A 16,074-nucleotide genomic window follows, 5' to 3' on the forward strand; every position below is an offset into this window, starting at 1 on the left:
CCTTCGTGTAAAGTGAGCATACTAAAATTTGTGAACAATTTCAATTGCAATTTTGGCCTCCCATGATCATTAACACAAGATCATTGAAACAATGAAATTGATTATTGTGCCACAGGCTGTGGTGGCATATTTGTGTACACTTTGTCGTGTTGTAAATGGAACGCACCCTTCCTGTTCTAGCCAGTTTCAGTTTTAGCTCATGTTGGGTAAGCTAAGCCGGCATGGCGGGCAGGACACTGACGAGTTACATGTTCCCTGTTTTTTGTGTTAAATTCCTAACTTTTTCCACGTATTTGTCAGCTGTTTTAAGCAGGGCGACAAGTGGAGACTTCAGACAGAGGAAGTGACAGCCCGTTTAGCCAGGAACAAAAGCTTTGTGCTATAAATCCATGAGGTTATCATGGTCTCTGTATGAGCTTATAAACAAGTAGAATCATCTGGTGACTGATGTGCTGTTTTGTGTCACGTCTCTTTTGATTCCGTGAGGCTGGTTCACTGTGTAAAAGGACACACTATACAACATAGTTGGTTATACTTACTTTTATTCAGTATCTTTTACATATTATTTATTTCTATATTTTTCATTTTTTAAATTTTCATTCATTTCTCTTTTTTCTATTTAATTATATTGAGTTCAAAGTCATCGTTGTGTTCTCAAATCAATTAATAATTGTGTTTAACCATCGTGATTTCAATACCAATTAAAATAATCGTGATTATGATTTTTGCCACAACTGAGCAGCTGTAAACCATACAATTAAACCTTTAAGTTTTCATCTTAGCGCCATCAGCAGGTCAGAGGATCACCATAAATCATGAAAATCCATCCAATCATTGTTGAGATATTTCAGCCTGGATCAAAGTTGTGGATCGACCGACTGACATTTCCCTCCGTATAGTCATCAGGCTAGTGTGGTTTACGACAGCTCCTCTATCCTGAGGGATCTACTGACTATTCACTTACAGCTCTGACATCACATATTGGGGTCGTGGCCAGAAGCACAACATGCTTGATAATTTTAACCCAGACCAGACGACAGAGCAGAAATCACTCTTCACACTCCGAACATATTATAAGACGTGTATAACACACCCGTTGCTCTATTTAGCTTCATTCACAAAACCTCCACAACTGCTTCTTAACAGCTCCATGTCTCCCTCCTCCAGATAATGGACAGTTAACTTGATGTAGCCATGAAGATATTTTCAGCCACTGTACGCTCTTTGGTTTTCACCTGTCTTTATTTTTTTATTTAAATTTTAATATTTCCACGTATTCCACAGGTTTGTTCCTCTGAGTCTCTAATAAAATCACAAAACACTTTCAACACTGTGAAATGGACCATGAAGCTGCTAAGAAGCTGTTATCTGATGAATGTCACTGTGAATGTGATATTTTCATGGTCGGTTGTAAACATAAGGTCCGGTGGCCCTTCGGGGGCCACATTGAGTCAGCTGCTGTATTTTAACAGAAGAGCCTGAACGCTCATTGTCACTGCACTGCAACATCTGTTGCCATGGTGATCTGCCACAATCAGACACAGTGGTGAGTTCGCCACGGAGTGTCATCAGGCATTTTCAGGCACTTCATCATCGTCCTCCTCCATCTCCTCGCCTGGCCCCGCCCCTGCAATGGTTACCACAGCAACAGGTCAGCTCGTTGAGAGTATAGGTTTTGGAAATGTTTGTGTGTGATGTCATGATTGTACCGTTCCAGGTCAGGTGATCTGCAGGCATGTGGTCAGGAGACTTGTCTTCGTGTGTTTCATCAGGAGGGGAGCCGTCTGACTTCTGTGATTGGTCAGGGACACTGTGGCTGGGTGAGACATGTGACTGGATGTCTGAGTTGACATTAGACTCCACTGTCTCTTTTTCCTCTTGCTCCTTATTGGCCAGCTCTGTGCACATAAGACACACAGGAACAATCAGGTTACAAGAACCTTGATAGGGAATTTTGTTTCTTCCATATCTGTAAGAAAGAACAAGTGATGTGTAGTATGCAAAGCACTTAAAGGGACAGTTCACCCCCACATCAAAAATACATATTTTCCCTCTTACCTGGAGTGATGTTCATTCATCTAGATAGTTTTGGTGTGAGTTGCCAACTTTTGAGATATTCTCTGGAATATAATTGGACTAAATGACACTCAGCTTTCTGCAGTAGAATCAACTTCTTTTGATGAAAAAGAAAGTAGTTCCAACATGAACTACCTACTTGATCCTGATTTTGCTGAAATTGCAGCTCAGAACACTTTTTTGAAAACTAATCAGTCTATCATATTTATCTCAGATAATATTCTATCAGTAACGTTTCATTTACTTTGATTGGAGCAAAAACTAAAGTGATTTCCATGAATCCTTCACGGTGAGACAGTCAGACCGACAGTATCATGTTTAAATCTGCTGTACCAAGTCTAATTGTTTAATGTGAAGCTGCCACATTAGAAATAAACAGCAGAATTAAGAGCACATTTCATCAATTACTAATTTTCTGCCAGCATTCAAAGCACTAATTGCAGCAACAGTGTTGCTTTTTGCTGTAATATATTTTAATGTCTTTATAGCTCTCTCGACTTGTTTATCTTGACTGAAGTGGGCGGCTGGCAATTGCTCCACTTTGTGTGGAGGAAGAGTCAAATGATGCACCAAATGCCCCTTTTTATGTGACTGCACACAGAGCCTGAAGAAGAAAACCTGGGTTAACAAAGCATTCAAAGTTATCTCTGACCTAGGATCTAGGTTGTCAAGATAACTCAAGCCTGGCTGTGTTGACATTCCTTCACAGTGCACTTCAGGCTTCCTCCTGCCACTCCCACGTCTCCATCCCTGGTCCCTGGCTACCAACTCCATCTCCCCCTCTCAACCAAACTACCAGAACTGACAATAAAAACCCTTTAACTGCTTCCTGATTCTTGTACTGTGTCTGCATTTTTGGTTTGCTGGTTTTGGTAATCTCAGCAAATATTTTCAAAAATACTTGAACATGTGTAGTTAAGACCTAAATTGTTTGCATCAATTTTTTTCCCAGGCACCTTAGAAATTTGCACTGTACACAAATATATCTTTGTGGAAGTTTAATAGTGAAAAACGATCCACATGTACATGTTTGACCTGTAATAGTCCTGCACTGTTTAACTCTCCACTGACGTCAGGAAGTCACTTTCTGTCATCACTAATTAGACTAATGACTCTCAGATATCAAAGGAGACACCCCGCTGAGAGCTCTGCTTCCTATTTAGACCTTTTTTTTCCTGTGTGATGAAACACTGCCAAACCGTTTAAAACCCAGCATCTGAACCAGGAAACACAGATAATAACATTTACCACAGAAAAACACAGGAGCAATTTACATCAACTGAGGGTGTCTTCCAGAGCAACACAACACGCTTAACCAACATACAGAGCTACAGATTCATGATTTGAGTTTTCTGTGCTTTTAAAGCTTATAAATATGTGAGACTCTTAACATCAAAACCTTGTACCATGTTTGCATATTTTTCATAAAAACACCTGTTCAAATTATACCCAAAGTAAGTACATGCATGGTGTTGGTCCATTTCAAAACATAAGACAACAGTCAGAATCACTGAATTTTAACACTAAATCTGGACTAAATTTTTTTTTTATAACTACCGCCTGGATTTTTTTACTTAAAAATATGACTACAAAGTTTTCTAAGGACATGTCCAGGTGTTTTCTAAAAGAAGGTCACCAGAGGGCTTTTCACACTGCATATTCTTAGCCCTGGACTAAGAGTTAACCCTGGGATAACTCAGCCTGTTTTCACATACACATTGTTAACGCAAGTCTAAGCTAAACCCAGGGCTGTATGATTCACGCTACCTTCCTTCTAGCTCTGTGTTAAATCCTCTGTACACCCACACTGGTGTTTTCTGTTAACCTGGCTAATTATCTTCTTCTAATCTTTTAGCCCAGTTTCACACTGGCACTTTTTAGCCCTGGGTTTAGTCGATTTTCAGGGGATAACTCCGCAAACTGAGGGCTACCTCTGCTCCGCAGCAGGACCAGCTAGCCCTAGGCTAAAGTTAGTGTGTTCCAGGATTGGGCCTGGGGCAAAATCCAGTGTGAAAAGCCCTTAAGTGAACCTAATTTTCACATTCTGGCTTTATTTTATATATTAAATCCTGCATATTGTCATTTGGGATTTCATTGGCTGTACAAAGCACCAGTCATCCGCACAATCTGTTGCAACTGGCTTTGTCCCTACATGGGTGTTCAGGCAGTGGAGAGAATGAGGTTCTACACTCATATCTCAGCTTGTGTTTTGGACTGAATATGTCACTGAATTGGATCAACATTTGGCTGATTAGAAGAGCCTTCATGGTAAATGACTCACTGTTGAAACTGGTTGACTGTCGCTGCTGCTGTGATTGTATCTGGACATGCCTGGCATCAATGGAATCATAGGAATCTCTGGCAGTGTGTCACTTCAGTATATATATACAGTATCTATTTTGGCAAATACAAGCAGAAGTGTAAACATCGCCTAGCTGATTTTGTGCATTTATTCATTGGACTGGATTTACTGGATCTTGCCAGTGTAAAAACAGTGTTTGTGTTGAATATTGTTGATCTGTGGGGTTACTGTTGAGTTTTAAAATATAGGTCACCCAGTGTTTTTGCAATTTTTAGTAGTGTGCTTGTTTCTTTCTTTTGTTTTGCCTGTTTTCTGTAAATGGTTGGTAGCAATGGAAGCACAAGAATCTAAGCTTTCGAATGGTGTATTGCATGAGTATAAATGTTTATATAGTAGCGACATAGTTTTATAGTGCAAGTAACCTGCACTATAAAACTAGATACCACCGATCACTTGGATATTGATACATTAGGAGACTTGATTTACACCAGACGAGCAGTATGGAGGCATTTTATGGGTTTTCAATCCCACAAATCACTGCTGGAGTTTCACAGAGAAACAGTGCTGCAGAATCTCCCAAACAATGGAACTGAATAGTGACCAGTTTTCAAACGAAAAAAATACACCATAGTAAAAACATATAATGCCTCCATACTGCTCGTCTGGTGTAATCCAAGCTTCCTGAAGCTCTGACATGCCAAGCTGACAAAAAAATGTTATTTACACGTTTTTAGCCTGAATCTTCACTGTAGATTTTCAGCTTTCAGCCATGTTCATGTGCACATGCACACTGTCTAAGTGTGTGTGAGACTTGGATTACGCCAGATAAGCAGTATGGAGGTATTTTATGTTTTTTTTCTGTTGTTTTTTTCCCTTTGAAAACTGGTCACCATTCACTTCAACTGTTTGGGAGATTCTGCATTACTGTTTTCCTGTGAAACTCCAGCAGTGTTTTGTGGACTGAAAAATTAAACCCGACCTTTAATCAGCACGAAGGTGAGCAATGACTGAATTTTCATTTTTGGGTGAACTATCCCTTTAATAAAGCAGAACAGTGGAAAGACAATTGGAGATGGTTTTGGTAAGGTTTATTTTGTTTCTGTCAAGTGTGAAAGAAGCATGTTTAACAATGATCTGCAGTGCAATGCATCTATTTGTTTTGGTCTGAGATGCTCTCATGTAGAACCTTAAGTCCAGCATGTGTGTGTGTGTGTGTGTGTGTGTGTGTGTGTGTGTGTGTGCGTGCGTGCGTGCGTGCGTGCGTGTGTGTGTGTGTGTGTGTGTGTGTGTGCGCGTGTGTGGTACCATGCACAGACAGCTCTTTCCATCTGTCCTTATTGCTGGCGATGACGCCAGACAGGTGGAGCCTCAGAGCCGGCAGGTCGATGGCCGTCAGGGAAAAGTCCATCTGTCCATCATCACTGTTCCCATGGCGACCACTACTGTGTCTCTGGACCGACTCCACAGTGACCGAACCACTTCCTGTTAGACTGGAACACATCAGAGTTACAGACCAGGTGAGAAACAATGGAGCCTCACGGCACAGTTAAAGTCATATGTTCCACATTTTGTCCAATCATATGAGACTAAACAAAATCTTGGTTAGGGCCTCTTGTTGTCTAGAGCCAGAATAGGTCAATTGTCAGTTAATGCCAAAATTACATATAGTATATTACCAGCTGAGAGCACCAACAGTGTCAGGCTTAATGGACCTTACCTATGGGCACGTTCAATCTGAAAACGGTGCACACTGTATAGCTATGGTTTCTGCAACAAGCTTTGAGATACGTTTTCTCTCATTTGGCAGTGACATGTATGTAAAAACTGGCATATTAAAAAGCTGTTGCAGTGCAGCGTGCTTGTCAGGGCTGAACGGAGCCTATGTTACGTAGGTCACTTGGCATGAAACCTTAATTTCACACATGGTTTATGTTGGAAAACAGTCACAGATTGCTTTTTTAGACACAAAAACTATATGGTTAGGTTTAGGAAAAGATCATGGTTTGGGTTAAAATAACTATCGTATATATGTCACGTGATGGAAGTGATGTCCGTTGCATGACAGAAGTGACGCAACAGATGTCACAACATTAAGAAATTTTAAGTTTCTCAAAACTTTAAATAACTACATTTACTTTTTGTTTCACACATGACTCAAACCCTGGCCTCCTGGGTGAAAGTCCTGGGCTCATCTGATTTATGTGTATGACAACACTGCTGTATTAGAAAGACATTGCAGTGCAGTGCGCTTGCATTATGTTTTGTCAAGGCTGAACCACACTGCCTATATTATGTAGGTCGCGTGGCATAACTCACACTTTCATTTCACACATGGTTAGCATTGTTACACAGATGAAGTTTGGTTAGGTTGTGTCACTTTGGAAGTGATGCAACAGATGTCACAAAACTTTAAATAACTCATTACTTTTTGTTCCAATCAGGACTTAAACCCTAGTCTCCTGGGTGAAAGACCTGTGCTTGTTATAACCCTTCCCCCAGCTGTAGTACCTGGACCTCCTGTTTCCAGTCTCCCTGGCCTTCCTGTCCTCTTCTATCAGAGGACCAATCACCTTCTCCGTTGTGTCGATCAGACCACTGAAGGTCGGCTCCACGATGAAATCAATGAAACCTGAAACCAGACAGAAAAACGAGCAGACAGGATGGACAGAGGAGAGAAGGAACAATAGAAGGATGAATAGTAGAAAGACGGAATAATTTATCAGCATTAGTTCCTCTACTTTTTACAATTTAATAATTAGTTAGTTCTTCACACCACCAGCAGGTGTCAATGTTGAACCAAAGTTAATATACACTGACGGTCCTAGTTAATAGTACCCCTTACCTGCCCACGGTCCCTGGGTTTTGACTGGTTGATGGTTGTTCTTACCTATCTGTGATTGGGCGATCATGGTGGCTTTGCGGTCACACAGAGGAGAAAAAGGAAGGCCGAGTTCCACCTCTTTGTCTCCCTGGAAAAGACAGTCACCAAGGCAACATGGAAATTTCTTAGTACTCAGATCAACTCTGTGTGGTATTTACATCCACTACTGCCACTCGAAGCTGAGCAAAGTAAACCATGAATTCAAACAGAAAGAGGGGTGGGTTTGTTAGAGAGAAAGCAATCTGACTGCCCAGGAAATGATCTTCCCGGTCCTGGAAGGGATGGACATAAATGGCTACAGCAATTATCCAAACTGCTTTGCAAGGATTTTACTGCACATTCATGCCCACACTCACTCACACCAGCGATTAAACCGGCTGTAATGACAGCTAGCAGATTTCATCAACTAGTTCATAAACTATCACTAGCTCCAGGAGCTGCTTGGAAACACTGTCTCCAGCTGCCTTTTTACTGCTTCTAGCGGACAGTTTAACATAACAACTTTGTAATAGAGCCTTAAATATGAACTTCATTAGAGAAATATATGCCCACACCAGGTATGAAAGATTAAGGGAAAGACATATCTGAGGTGGGTCAAAAATTGAACTGGGATGCAATTTGGAATAACATTGCTGATGCTTCAAAAAACCTAGACCATTTTATCATAGAGCATATCTAACACCAAGAATTAGGCATCAAATCAGATTCGTCCCTAACCCATATTACTCTTTCTGCTCCCACGGAACAGTTGGCTCCTTCATTCATGTTGTATGACAAGGTTGTTTAAACCCTTGCAGGATTAACTGGGGTACTGTTACCAATGGACCCTGCTGTACATCTTCTAAGTGACAATGCCCGCCTTTCACTTACAAAAAAAAGCACGCAAAGTCTGGCTGGCGGGCCTTACTGCAGCCAAGAAGATTGTAGTCCAGCATGGGAAACCTCCTCACAATATTTCAAGTATTCATTGACTCTGAAGCTTTTTGGACATTTCTTACTTGGAATTATCATCTGCAAGAGTTAATGACACAAGACCAAACACAGATTTTATGTGGACTAATCTGATATCTGACTTGAAAGATCTTTTGTCTAAACAGGACGGCTCTGATCATCTGTCCTGTTGGTTGGTGGACAGGAGGGGGGTGGGATGGGATAAGGGAGGGGGTTGAGGGTTGGGGGTATGAAAACTTAAAATGGCAATGGCAACAGACTGAAGCTAAGTTTCATGTCCCAGGCAAAAAGTCTACATGCTTACCAAGATAATCTATGTAGAATATGTGAACATAAAGAATCATCATAGTTGAAGTGCTGCAGCTCCTACAAGTTGATATTCAGTATAAGGAGATATACTCAACAATAACAAGTGATGACAGCCCCTCTACTGTAAGTTGATCAGCTGTTGTCAGTCAATGGAGAGACAGCTGAGCAGGTAACAGTATACAAGTACTTCATTTTGATTGTCAGCTGCAGTGGGCTCATCATGTTGAGTATGTCTGTTCAAGAATTAGTCAGCACCTTTATTTTCTGCTCAGGGCCCATGGGTTAATAAAAATATTATGTTGTTGTTTTATAGAGCAGCTATTGAATCCATTATTTGTTATGGCATTATGACATGGTTTGGTCCTGAGGGTCAAACTCAGATCACAACTCCAAAACCTGATCAAAAGGGCAGGAAAAATAATTGAAATGTTGCCCCCATCCAGGAGATATCTGAGGAGACAGTGAGAAAGCAGGGCTTTAAAATCACTACTGACCCAAACCACATCCTTCATAAGGAATACAAGATGATGCCTTCAGGCAGAAGGTACAAGTTACCAAACTGTAAGCTGAAAAGGTATAAAGTTTTGTTAGTCTATCAGTCAAACTACTTGCAGTTAATAGATGCAGGGGATTTGCTGGGAAATAACAGGGTGTAGGGCATTTGTGCAGTATTTTTTGTATAGGACTTTTGTGCAACTACATGGATTCAGGGCATCATGTAATATTCTTGGGTGCATGTGTTTTTGGCTGTATGGATCTGGGGGTGACACTGTATGTTAGTTGTAGTTTGTTTGTACCTGTGTGTGCTCATATCGCCTGTGTTCTATCGTATGTCCAAGACAAATTTGTCCTAAGGGAGACAATAAAGGCTTATCCTGTCCTATTCTAGCCTATGTAAAGTTAAGTCAAACAACAAAAGCCTACTGTTGTGTTCAGTGACTGCCTGACAGATCCCATTAATATATTACTCAATTTAACCATTATAAACATCTTTGCTTTCTACAAAATTATAATTGAGGTAATGCTTCAATTTCCAGGTCACATAATTTCATGGTAAATTAGTGATCATTACTAAGTAATGTATTTGAAATTTTTTAGGCATTACCCACAAATTGCCCACAAATTCCATGGTTAAGTGTGTGATTTTTAGCAAATACAATTTTCATGTAGTGGGTGTTAATTATGAAGCAACATATTTAAAAATTCTGAGAAATTTCCCACAAATTGCTCACAAGTTTCATGGTAAGTATGTGATAATTCACAAATGTTGTTTTCATGTAAGTAGGTGGTAATTATCATTTCACAGATTTGAAATTTCTTTGAAATTAACTGAAAATTTACCTCTGCATTACCACTACCTGAAAATGTGAATTATCACATACTTAACCATGAAATTTTAGGGTAATTTGCAAGTAATTTGTTCTGAATTTCTGAGAAATTTATGATATTTTACTTGGTAATCACCACTTATTTACCCTGAAATTATGGGTCCTGGAAATTGAAGTGTTACCATTATTGATTTCTTACGACTCATTCTGACGACACTTACTTATTCAGCGAACATTCGGCTTTAATTTGAACCCTAATAAACCTGAAACTGGCAAACAAAAACAGTTACTTCAGTCTGGACCACAAATGTCAAAGGAGGCAGCTGTAGCGTTGTTGTCAGGGAGGTGAGTATTTCAACTTAACATGTTCTGTTGATCTCTAATAACTCATTGTCATTTTATGGTTTATTACAACAATAAATAACAGATTTCTCCTTTAAAAATCTCCATAAAGAAATTGAGGTATGTTAACAAAACATTAGGTTGTTTTTTAAACTATGTTAAGCCAACTAAGGCGATGGTGTTCCATTATCTAGACTGCACTCATTCATCATTCAACATGTTTTCTTTTTCCTCAAATAGTGATAAGATAAAAGGTGAAATAAGTCTGACTGAAATAACATAAGATTAGTGGCTTTGGCTCGACTAGATTGACTGAAATGTCAACAGTTGTGGTTTGACTGAGATAAAACGAAAATGCTTAGACTTTTAGTCAACTACAATAAAAAGACAGGTTGAGGTTGACTAAATGTGATATAAAAAAATTGTCTACCTGTCTAAAGAACTCCTCCATCAGACTGTGAGTCCAGCGGTAGTGCAGCGGCCAGGCTTTGGCTGGATGACTGATGTCTGCAGCGTGAAGCATCAGAGACAAAACCTTCACTTTGTCTATACTGGAGACAGAGAGAACACAATAATTTAAAGAAAAAGCCATTCAATAAACATGTAATCTGTAACAGACTCAGAAAAGCAACACTTCTCTGACAGGGTAAAAAGGTCAACATCTTCTCATAAAAATCTTGGTTTAGTGAATCCAACACTGCAAGGAGGGGGATAAAAACTGCTCTGCTACAGCTTCCCGTATGCCAGCTGTGCAGGGCTCCTTTATTTTGTATTTTGATCAGCGGGCAGAGTACAGTTCTCTCGACAGCTCCTGCTTCTGCAGCAACACAAGCAGAACCAGCATGTCGACAGGCCGAATACAGCGTCTTCCCCCAGATCCCATCCAAGCGTGAGCTGAGAAGCATGACAGCTGCCCCCCCAACACACACACACACACACACACACACACACACACACACCTGTACTCCAGCAGGACTGACAGAGAAAGAGGGGGCAGGCTGGACTCTGGTCCTGTGAAAGCCCCCTCAGTCTGGTTCAGCAGGAAAATTAATAGTGCAACCAACACCTGAAATTAAGGCATCATTTTCATGTTATAATCACTTGTCATGTGCAGATTGGTTCTGAGTTCATCCAAGTCTGAGTCCCTTCAGAACTCAAAGTAAGTTCAGGTCCCCCCACCCCACAATTACTGTGAATCATTAGCAGTAATTAGGGAAGCAACTGATAAAAAAGGTTTCAAGTTGAATTTTAGTAAAATAAAAGTTAGCATGAGTCAGCAAACTCTTCTTTGTTTATTTCCCCTGCATAAAACATATTTCTTTAACTTTGTTTCACTCTATATTTCTCCCTTGGTCGTCTGCATCCCCACTGCACTGGCTCTGCGTCTCCCCAGGTGGTTTGGGAACCACTGGCATTAATCATCCACCTGCCACCTACAACAACATATTATTTTCTCCAGTTCAGAGACCTGCACCTGCACCTCTACCCATGCCCACACTCTTAGAAATAAGGGTTCTTTCTGAAGTGCTGAGGATCTACCAGAATCATTTGCATCTGAAGAGTTCTTTGACGATTGTTGAAATCCTTGAAAAACTCTTTCCTCAAGAGTAACATAAAGTAATAAGGGTTCTCCCAGTGCTCCTGAGTGGGTTTTAGATAAAACCTTTGGAATATCACATCTAGCGTCCTTTGCATAGAAATCAGTCCACAGGATGTTAGACACAAGTGAGAAAGTTGGGGAAGTTCAGATTTTTTAAGTCACATTACAATGTGTTCAGACACTGGTATTAATACATGTACATTTCTTCACATTCTTACATATTGCACCTTTAATCTATTATAAACACTAGATTATAACCAACACTACTGTGTTGCTAAAAAAAAAAACCCTGATAGGTGTATGTTGGCTGCAGATTAGAGGTCAGAGGTCATGGTTGCAGCACTGACCTGTGTGTCTGTGTCAGAGCATTCCTCATGGTCTTGATCTGCTGGAAGTGACACGACATGTCTGTGGACATCACCATCTCTATGACCAGAGACCTCAGCTCCCTGCCAATAATCAATATGCACAATCAAGATGATCAGTGATCTAGCATCATGACAGAGCCATTAAAATATACATGTATTGGCTCATCGATGATGTGTAATGTGTGTGTGTGTGTGTGTGCACCTCCAGTCGTCCTTGTTCAGGTTGACCAGGATGTTCATGTCCTCCTCTGCCATCAGCCTATAGGCGGCGCTGACATGATGGTTCTCCAGCACTGACCTGTCATTGTACAGAATGGCCACCTCCGACCTGACAGACAGACATAACATCCAATCAGATTTAAGAAGCCCCAACAACAACATGTTTATGTTCATGTTATTCTCCTGGTTAAGACAGAGAGTCACATGTTTTTGTGTAGACATTCACACTGTGTTTTGTTGTTTTGTTTTTGAACATCCATATTTATCTATTTTCTGCCACGCCAGCTGCATAAATGTTGCTCAGTCCACCACTTTGGTCTAAACTGAAATACTGAAATATTTCATCAGTAACCACATGGATTGACATGAATTTTGCCCAGATGAGGAATCCCGCAGGTGATCCCCTGACTTTTGTCTGAGGCTGACATTTCTGTGTGAGTGAAATGTCTCGACAACTGCTGGGTCGATTGCTGTGAAATTTGGTTCAGACATTCATGTCCCACTCAGGATGAATTTGGTAAATCCATAACGGCATAGTTCAGGCTTTTTCAAGTGTGGTTGCATGAGGTACTCATCCACAGTCAGTGTATTACCTACAGCAGATGGCGGTCAGCATCTACAGCATGGAGAAGCAGCAGGAGTAGAGGTATTCTGATTTATGCTGCCTTGTCAAAATACGCTACCAAAGCAAGTATGAATAGCAGAGTAACCCTAACCCTACCAACAAACCCTCTACCCAGAGAACTGCTCAGCAGCACATCTTGATAGGTAGCACATATCGACAGAACACCAGCACAGAAGACAAGCAAAGTACTGCTGTGAACAGGGACAACTACAAAACATATTTTAGACACCTAAAAAAATCAATATCCATTTAAGTGCTTGCTATATTTAGAATATTTTCACTGCTTAACTCCAGGCTCCAGAGTTATCCATCCACAGAGGCAGCTGGAATCAGATAATCAGATACAGAATGAATTTTTAGTTATAGCCTTACATTTTTACAAAGTTTTGTTCAAAACTGGTCTAATGATCAAAATATAAACTCTAAATAAGGTTCTAAAATACTTTCATCAAAAAAACAACATCCATCGTAATGCACAGCCTGCCAGCCAATCAAATTTTGGCAGTAAGATGGACCTGCACTCTAAATTGCATGCTTTCCCAGTCACACACACAATCACTGAAAAAAGTAGGGTTTTTTTAAGCTAAATGGTATGACCGGTATTCAGCTGGATGCTGTATTTTGCCAACCTTGCTGCCACTTTAACACTGATATCACAGAGGACAAATTCAGCAAAGCCAGACTAAGAAGTTGGGGGCATCTTGGTCAATTCTGTATAAAACCCAAAGATAGTCCATGTTCCTGCCAGTCCCCAATTAAATATATATCCCCTCCAAAAGAACAGTTTACTTCATGGTTTTATCACACTGCCAGCAACAAGCTGTTTGGTGGAGTGCCTGTTCTCGCCTAACCTGACACAGCAGATGGTTTGTTACACAGAGCCATTTGGGAAATCATCCTTAGAAACTGTTTGGAAAAGGGCAAACACTTAAAAAAAGTGCCCTTTTCCATACAGTTTTTGAGAACAACTTCCCAGATGGTTTGTTACACAGAACCATCTAGGAAGTTGTTCTCTGGGAAGTTGTGTCAGGCTAATGTTTTTATGGCGGTCCACATCAGTCTACTGTACAACTATCCTACTCCATGTTGAAGTGAAACTGAGTGAGTCATCCAGTTTTTTTGATGCAGACCTAAAGTCTTTTTTCTGGCTACACCAGTGCATCAGACAGCCTTTTCCAAAGAGACAGGAAGCTGTTATATCACTCTCTTTCTCTGCCAACATTTAGGTTTCAAAATACGGGCAGGTTTTTTCTGGGAGCATGTGTATTTAGTTGACATTGCCTTGACAATTTTAACATTAAGTTAGCTAACCTGTCTCTGGGTTGTAAGGCTGCTGTGATAGAGGTTTTGAAATCGTAGCTTGTGTGTGTGTGTGTAGCATGTTTTTCACAGATGATCTGGCAACTTGAGTGACATCAGACAAACATGCAAAATCTATGCATCCGTGTATGATGATCATTCATAATAAAGTTTTTGTTCCAAGCTAATTTTGGGAATTTCCTGGGAGAAACAACAAAACGGCAAATCTGCTTCAAAGCCACCAGACTCCTGACAAAAAAAGTAATTTTACCTCGCAGAAAACACTGCCATATAGATAAACACCTCATACAACCCTGCTTCAAAAAATATGAAATAACTCTTTAATAATCTTTGTAGAAGAGGTAACAATCTTTATGACTGTCTACATTACCTGGTGTGGATGTGGAAGTTGTTGGTGGTTCCTGTGTGTTCAAAGTCGTGAATCGCTGCAGCAAAAACCATCGCAAGAATCTCCAGCTCGCTGAGCCAATGCTGCACACACACACACACACACACACACACACAAACACACACACACAGATTCACTGTATTATCTCAGCAGATTAACTTCAGCCACGTGCTACAATGTGTAGAGACAGTGACTGTGTGTCTAAGTGTGTTTTTACCATGAGTCCAGTGTGCAGCATCAGGAAGTGGGCGGTCTGAGTGACATCAGCGGCGTGGATCAGGTTGTGGTAGGGGTTCTTGTGTTTGCTGTAGCCGTTCTCCAGAGCTTCAACAAACTGCACCAGAGCCTGCACCGGGATCTGAACACAGTACTATAGGTAGTACAGGTACTACAGGTACTATTAGCACTACACTGTGCCTATGTGGATACTCAGTAATCCAGTCATTCAAAATCATGTAGCTCAGCTGTCTTTGACAATTTGTGTGTTTTAAAAGCTTGAAATGTCAGCAAACAGCTGAAAGACAAAAAACTTGTAAATGTTATTTACAGGAAATGTGTATATCAAGACATTTATTACCAAATAGCCTAAAGATATCAAGATATAACCTATAAGCCACATCACCCAGCCCGAGGGTCTGCAACCTGTGGTCACATGCCGCTTTCCAGTGGCTCTCTGTGGCGATGCCAAAAAACATATATGGAATTGACAGGTTTTGTTTTGTTTTTTTAACATTTCAGTTTTCATTTATCATTGTTGTAGGTCTACACTGTGAAAACAAAAAAGATGAGAAAACTTAAAGGCAACATGCTGAAATAGATTTTTGATTTTTTTTTTTAGATTACAGTATGTTTTGAAAAAGTTTGACCGAACTACAAATCTTTTGTTGAGATAATTAATTTTCTTCTTTGGATAAACTTCTTTGAGTTTTAGAATCCCAAAAAGTCATATTCAAAAAGTCTTTGAGTAAATTCATTGAGGTGAATGCAAACAATGGTTAAAATTGTGATATTTTCAATTAAAACTACAAAAAAAAAAAAATTAGGTGCCAAAATAATGACAAATCTGGTTCACTGCTGACTGTGACCAACTTTTGAAATATATTTTCTGAGTTTCTAACAGTCAAAGATTCAGTTTTATCTAAATAAGAAAAGTAAAAGTATCTCGACTAAAGATTATAGGTTAGAAAAACTTTTTAAAGTAAATCTCGAAGCTCAAGAATTTAAGTTGGGCTCAAAAATCTATTGCTGTACCTTGCCTTGAAATGTTGAGTTGTTTCAACTATTTTGTACAGGGTACAATTTTGATATGACTAGTCTTCTTGAGTCTCAAGCTAGCTATGGATGCTAAATAAAAAACAAGTCCCC

The 16,074-nt window shown here is 40.1% G+C and overlaps 1 protein-coding gene across 1 annotated transcript in view; it reads right to left on the reverse strand.

The window, feature by feature from the left end:
• Positions 1–525: 525 nt before the first annotated feature.
• Positions 526–16,074, reverse strand: part of LOC146322361 (dual specificity calcium/calmodulin-dependent 3',5'-cyclic nucleotide phosphodiesterase 1A-like) — a 43,149-nt gene continuing 27,600 nt past the window's right edge. Inside the window, exons 7-16 of the mRNA XM_084723955.1 lie at positions 14,927–15,067; positions 14,692–14,792; positions 12,360–12,485; positions 12,137–12,238; positions 10,620–10,740; positions 7,266–7,347; positions 6,887–7,007; positions 5,684–5,868; positions 1,710–1,898; positions 526–1,627 (exon numbers count right to left, since the gene is read on the reverse strand). Of these exons, the coding sequence (XP_084580081.1) occupies positions 1,569–1,627; positions 1,710–1,898; positions 5,684–5,868; positions 6,887–7,007; positions 7,266–7,347; positions 10,620–10,740; positions 12,137–12,238; positions 12,360–12,485; positions 14,692–14,792; positions 14,927–15,067 (1,227 nt within the window). The 3' untranslated portion in view covers positions 526–1,568. The remainder of the gene's footprint in view (positions 1,628–1,709; positions 1,899–5,683; positions 5,869–6,886; positions 7,008–7,265; positions 7,348–10,619; positions 10,741–12,136; positions 12,239–12,359; positions 12,486–14,691; positions 14,793–14,926; positions 15,068–16,074) is intronic.

Source organism: Lutjanus erythropterus, chromosome 8 (assembly GCF_056507025.1).
Source record: "Lutjanus erythropterus isolate fLutEry1 chromosome 8, fLutEry1.hap2, whole genome shotgun sequence".
NCBI lineage: Eukaryota > Metazoa > Chordata > Actinopteri > Lutjaniformes > Lutjanidae > Lutjanus > Lutjanus erythropterus.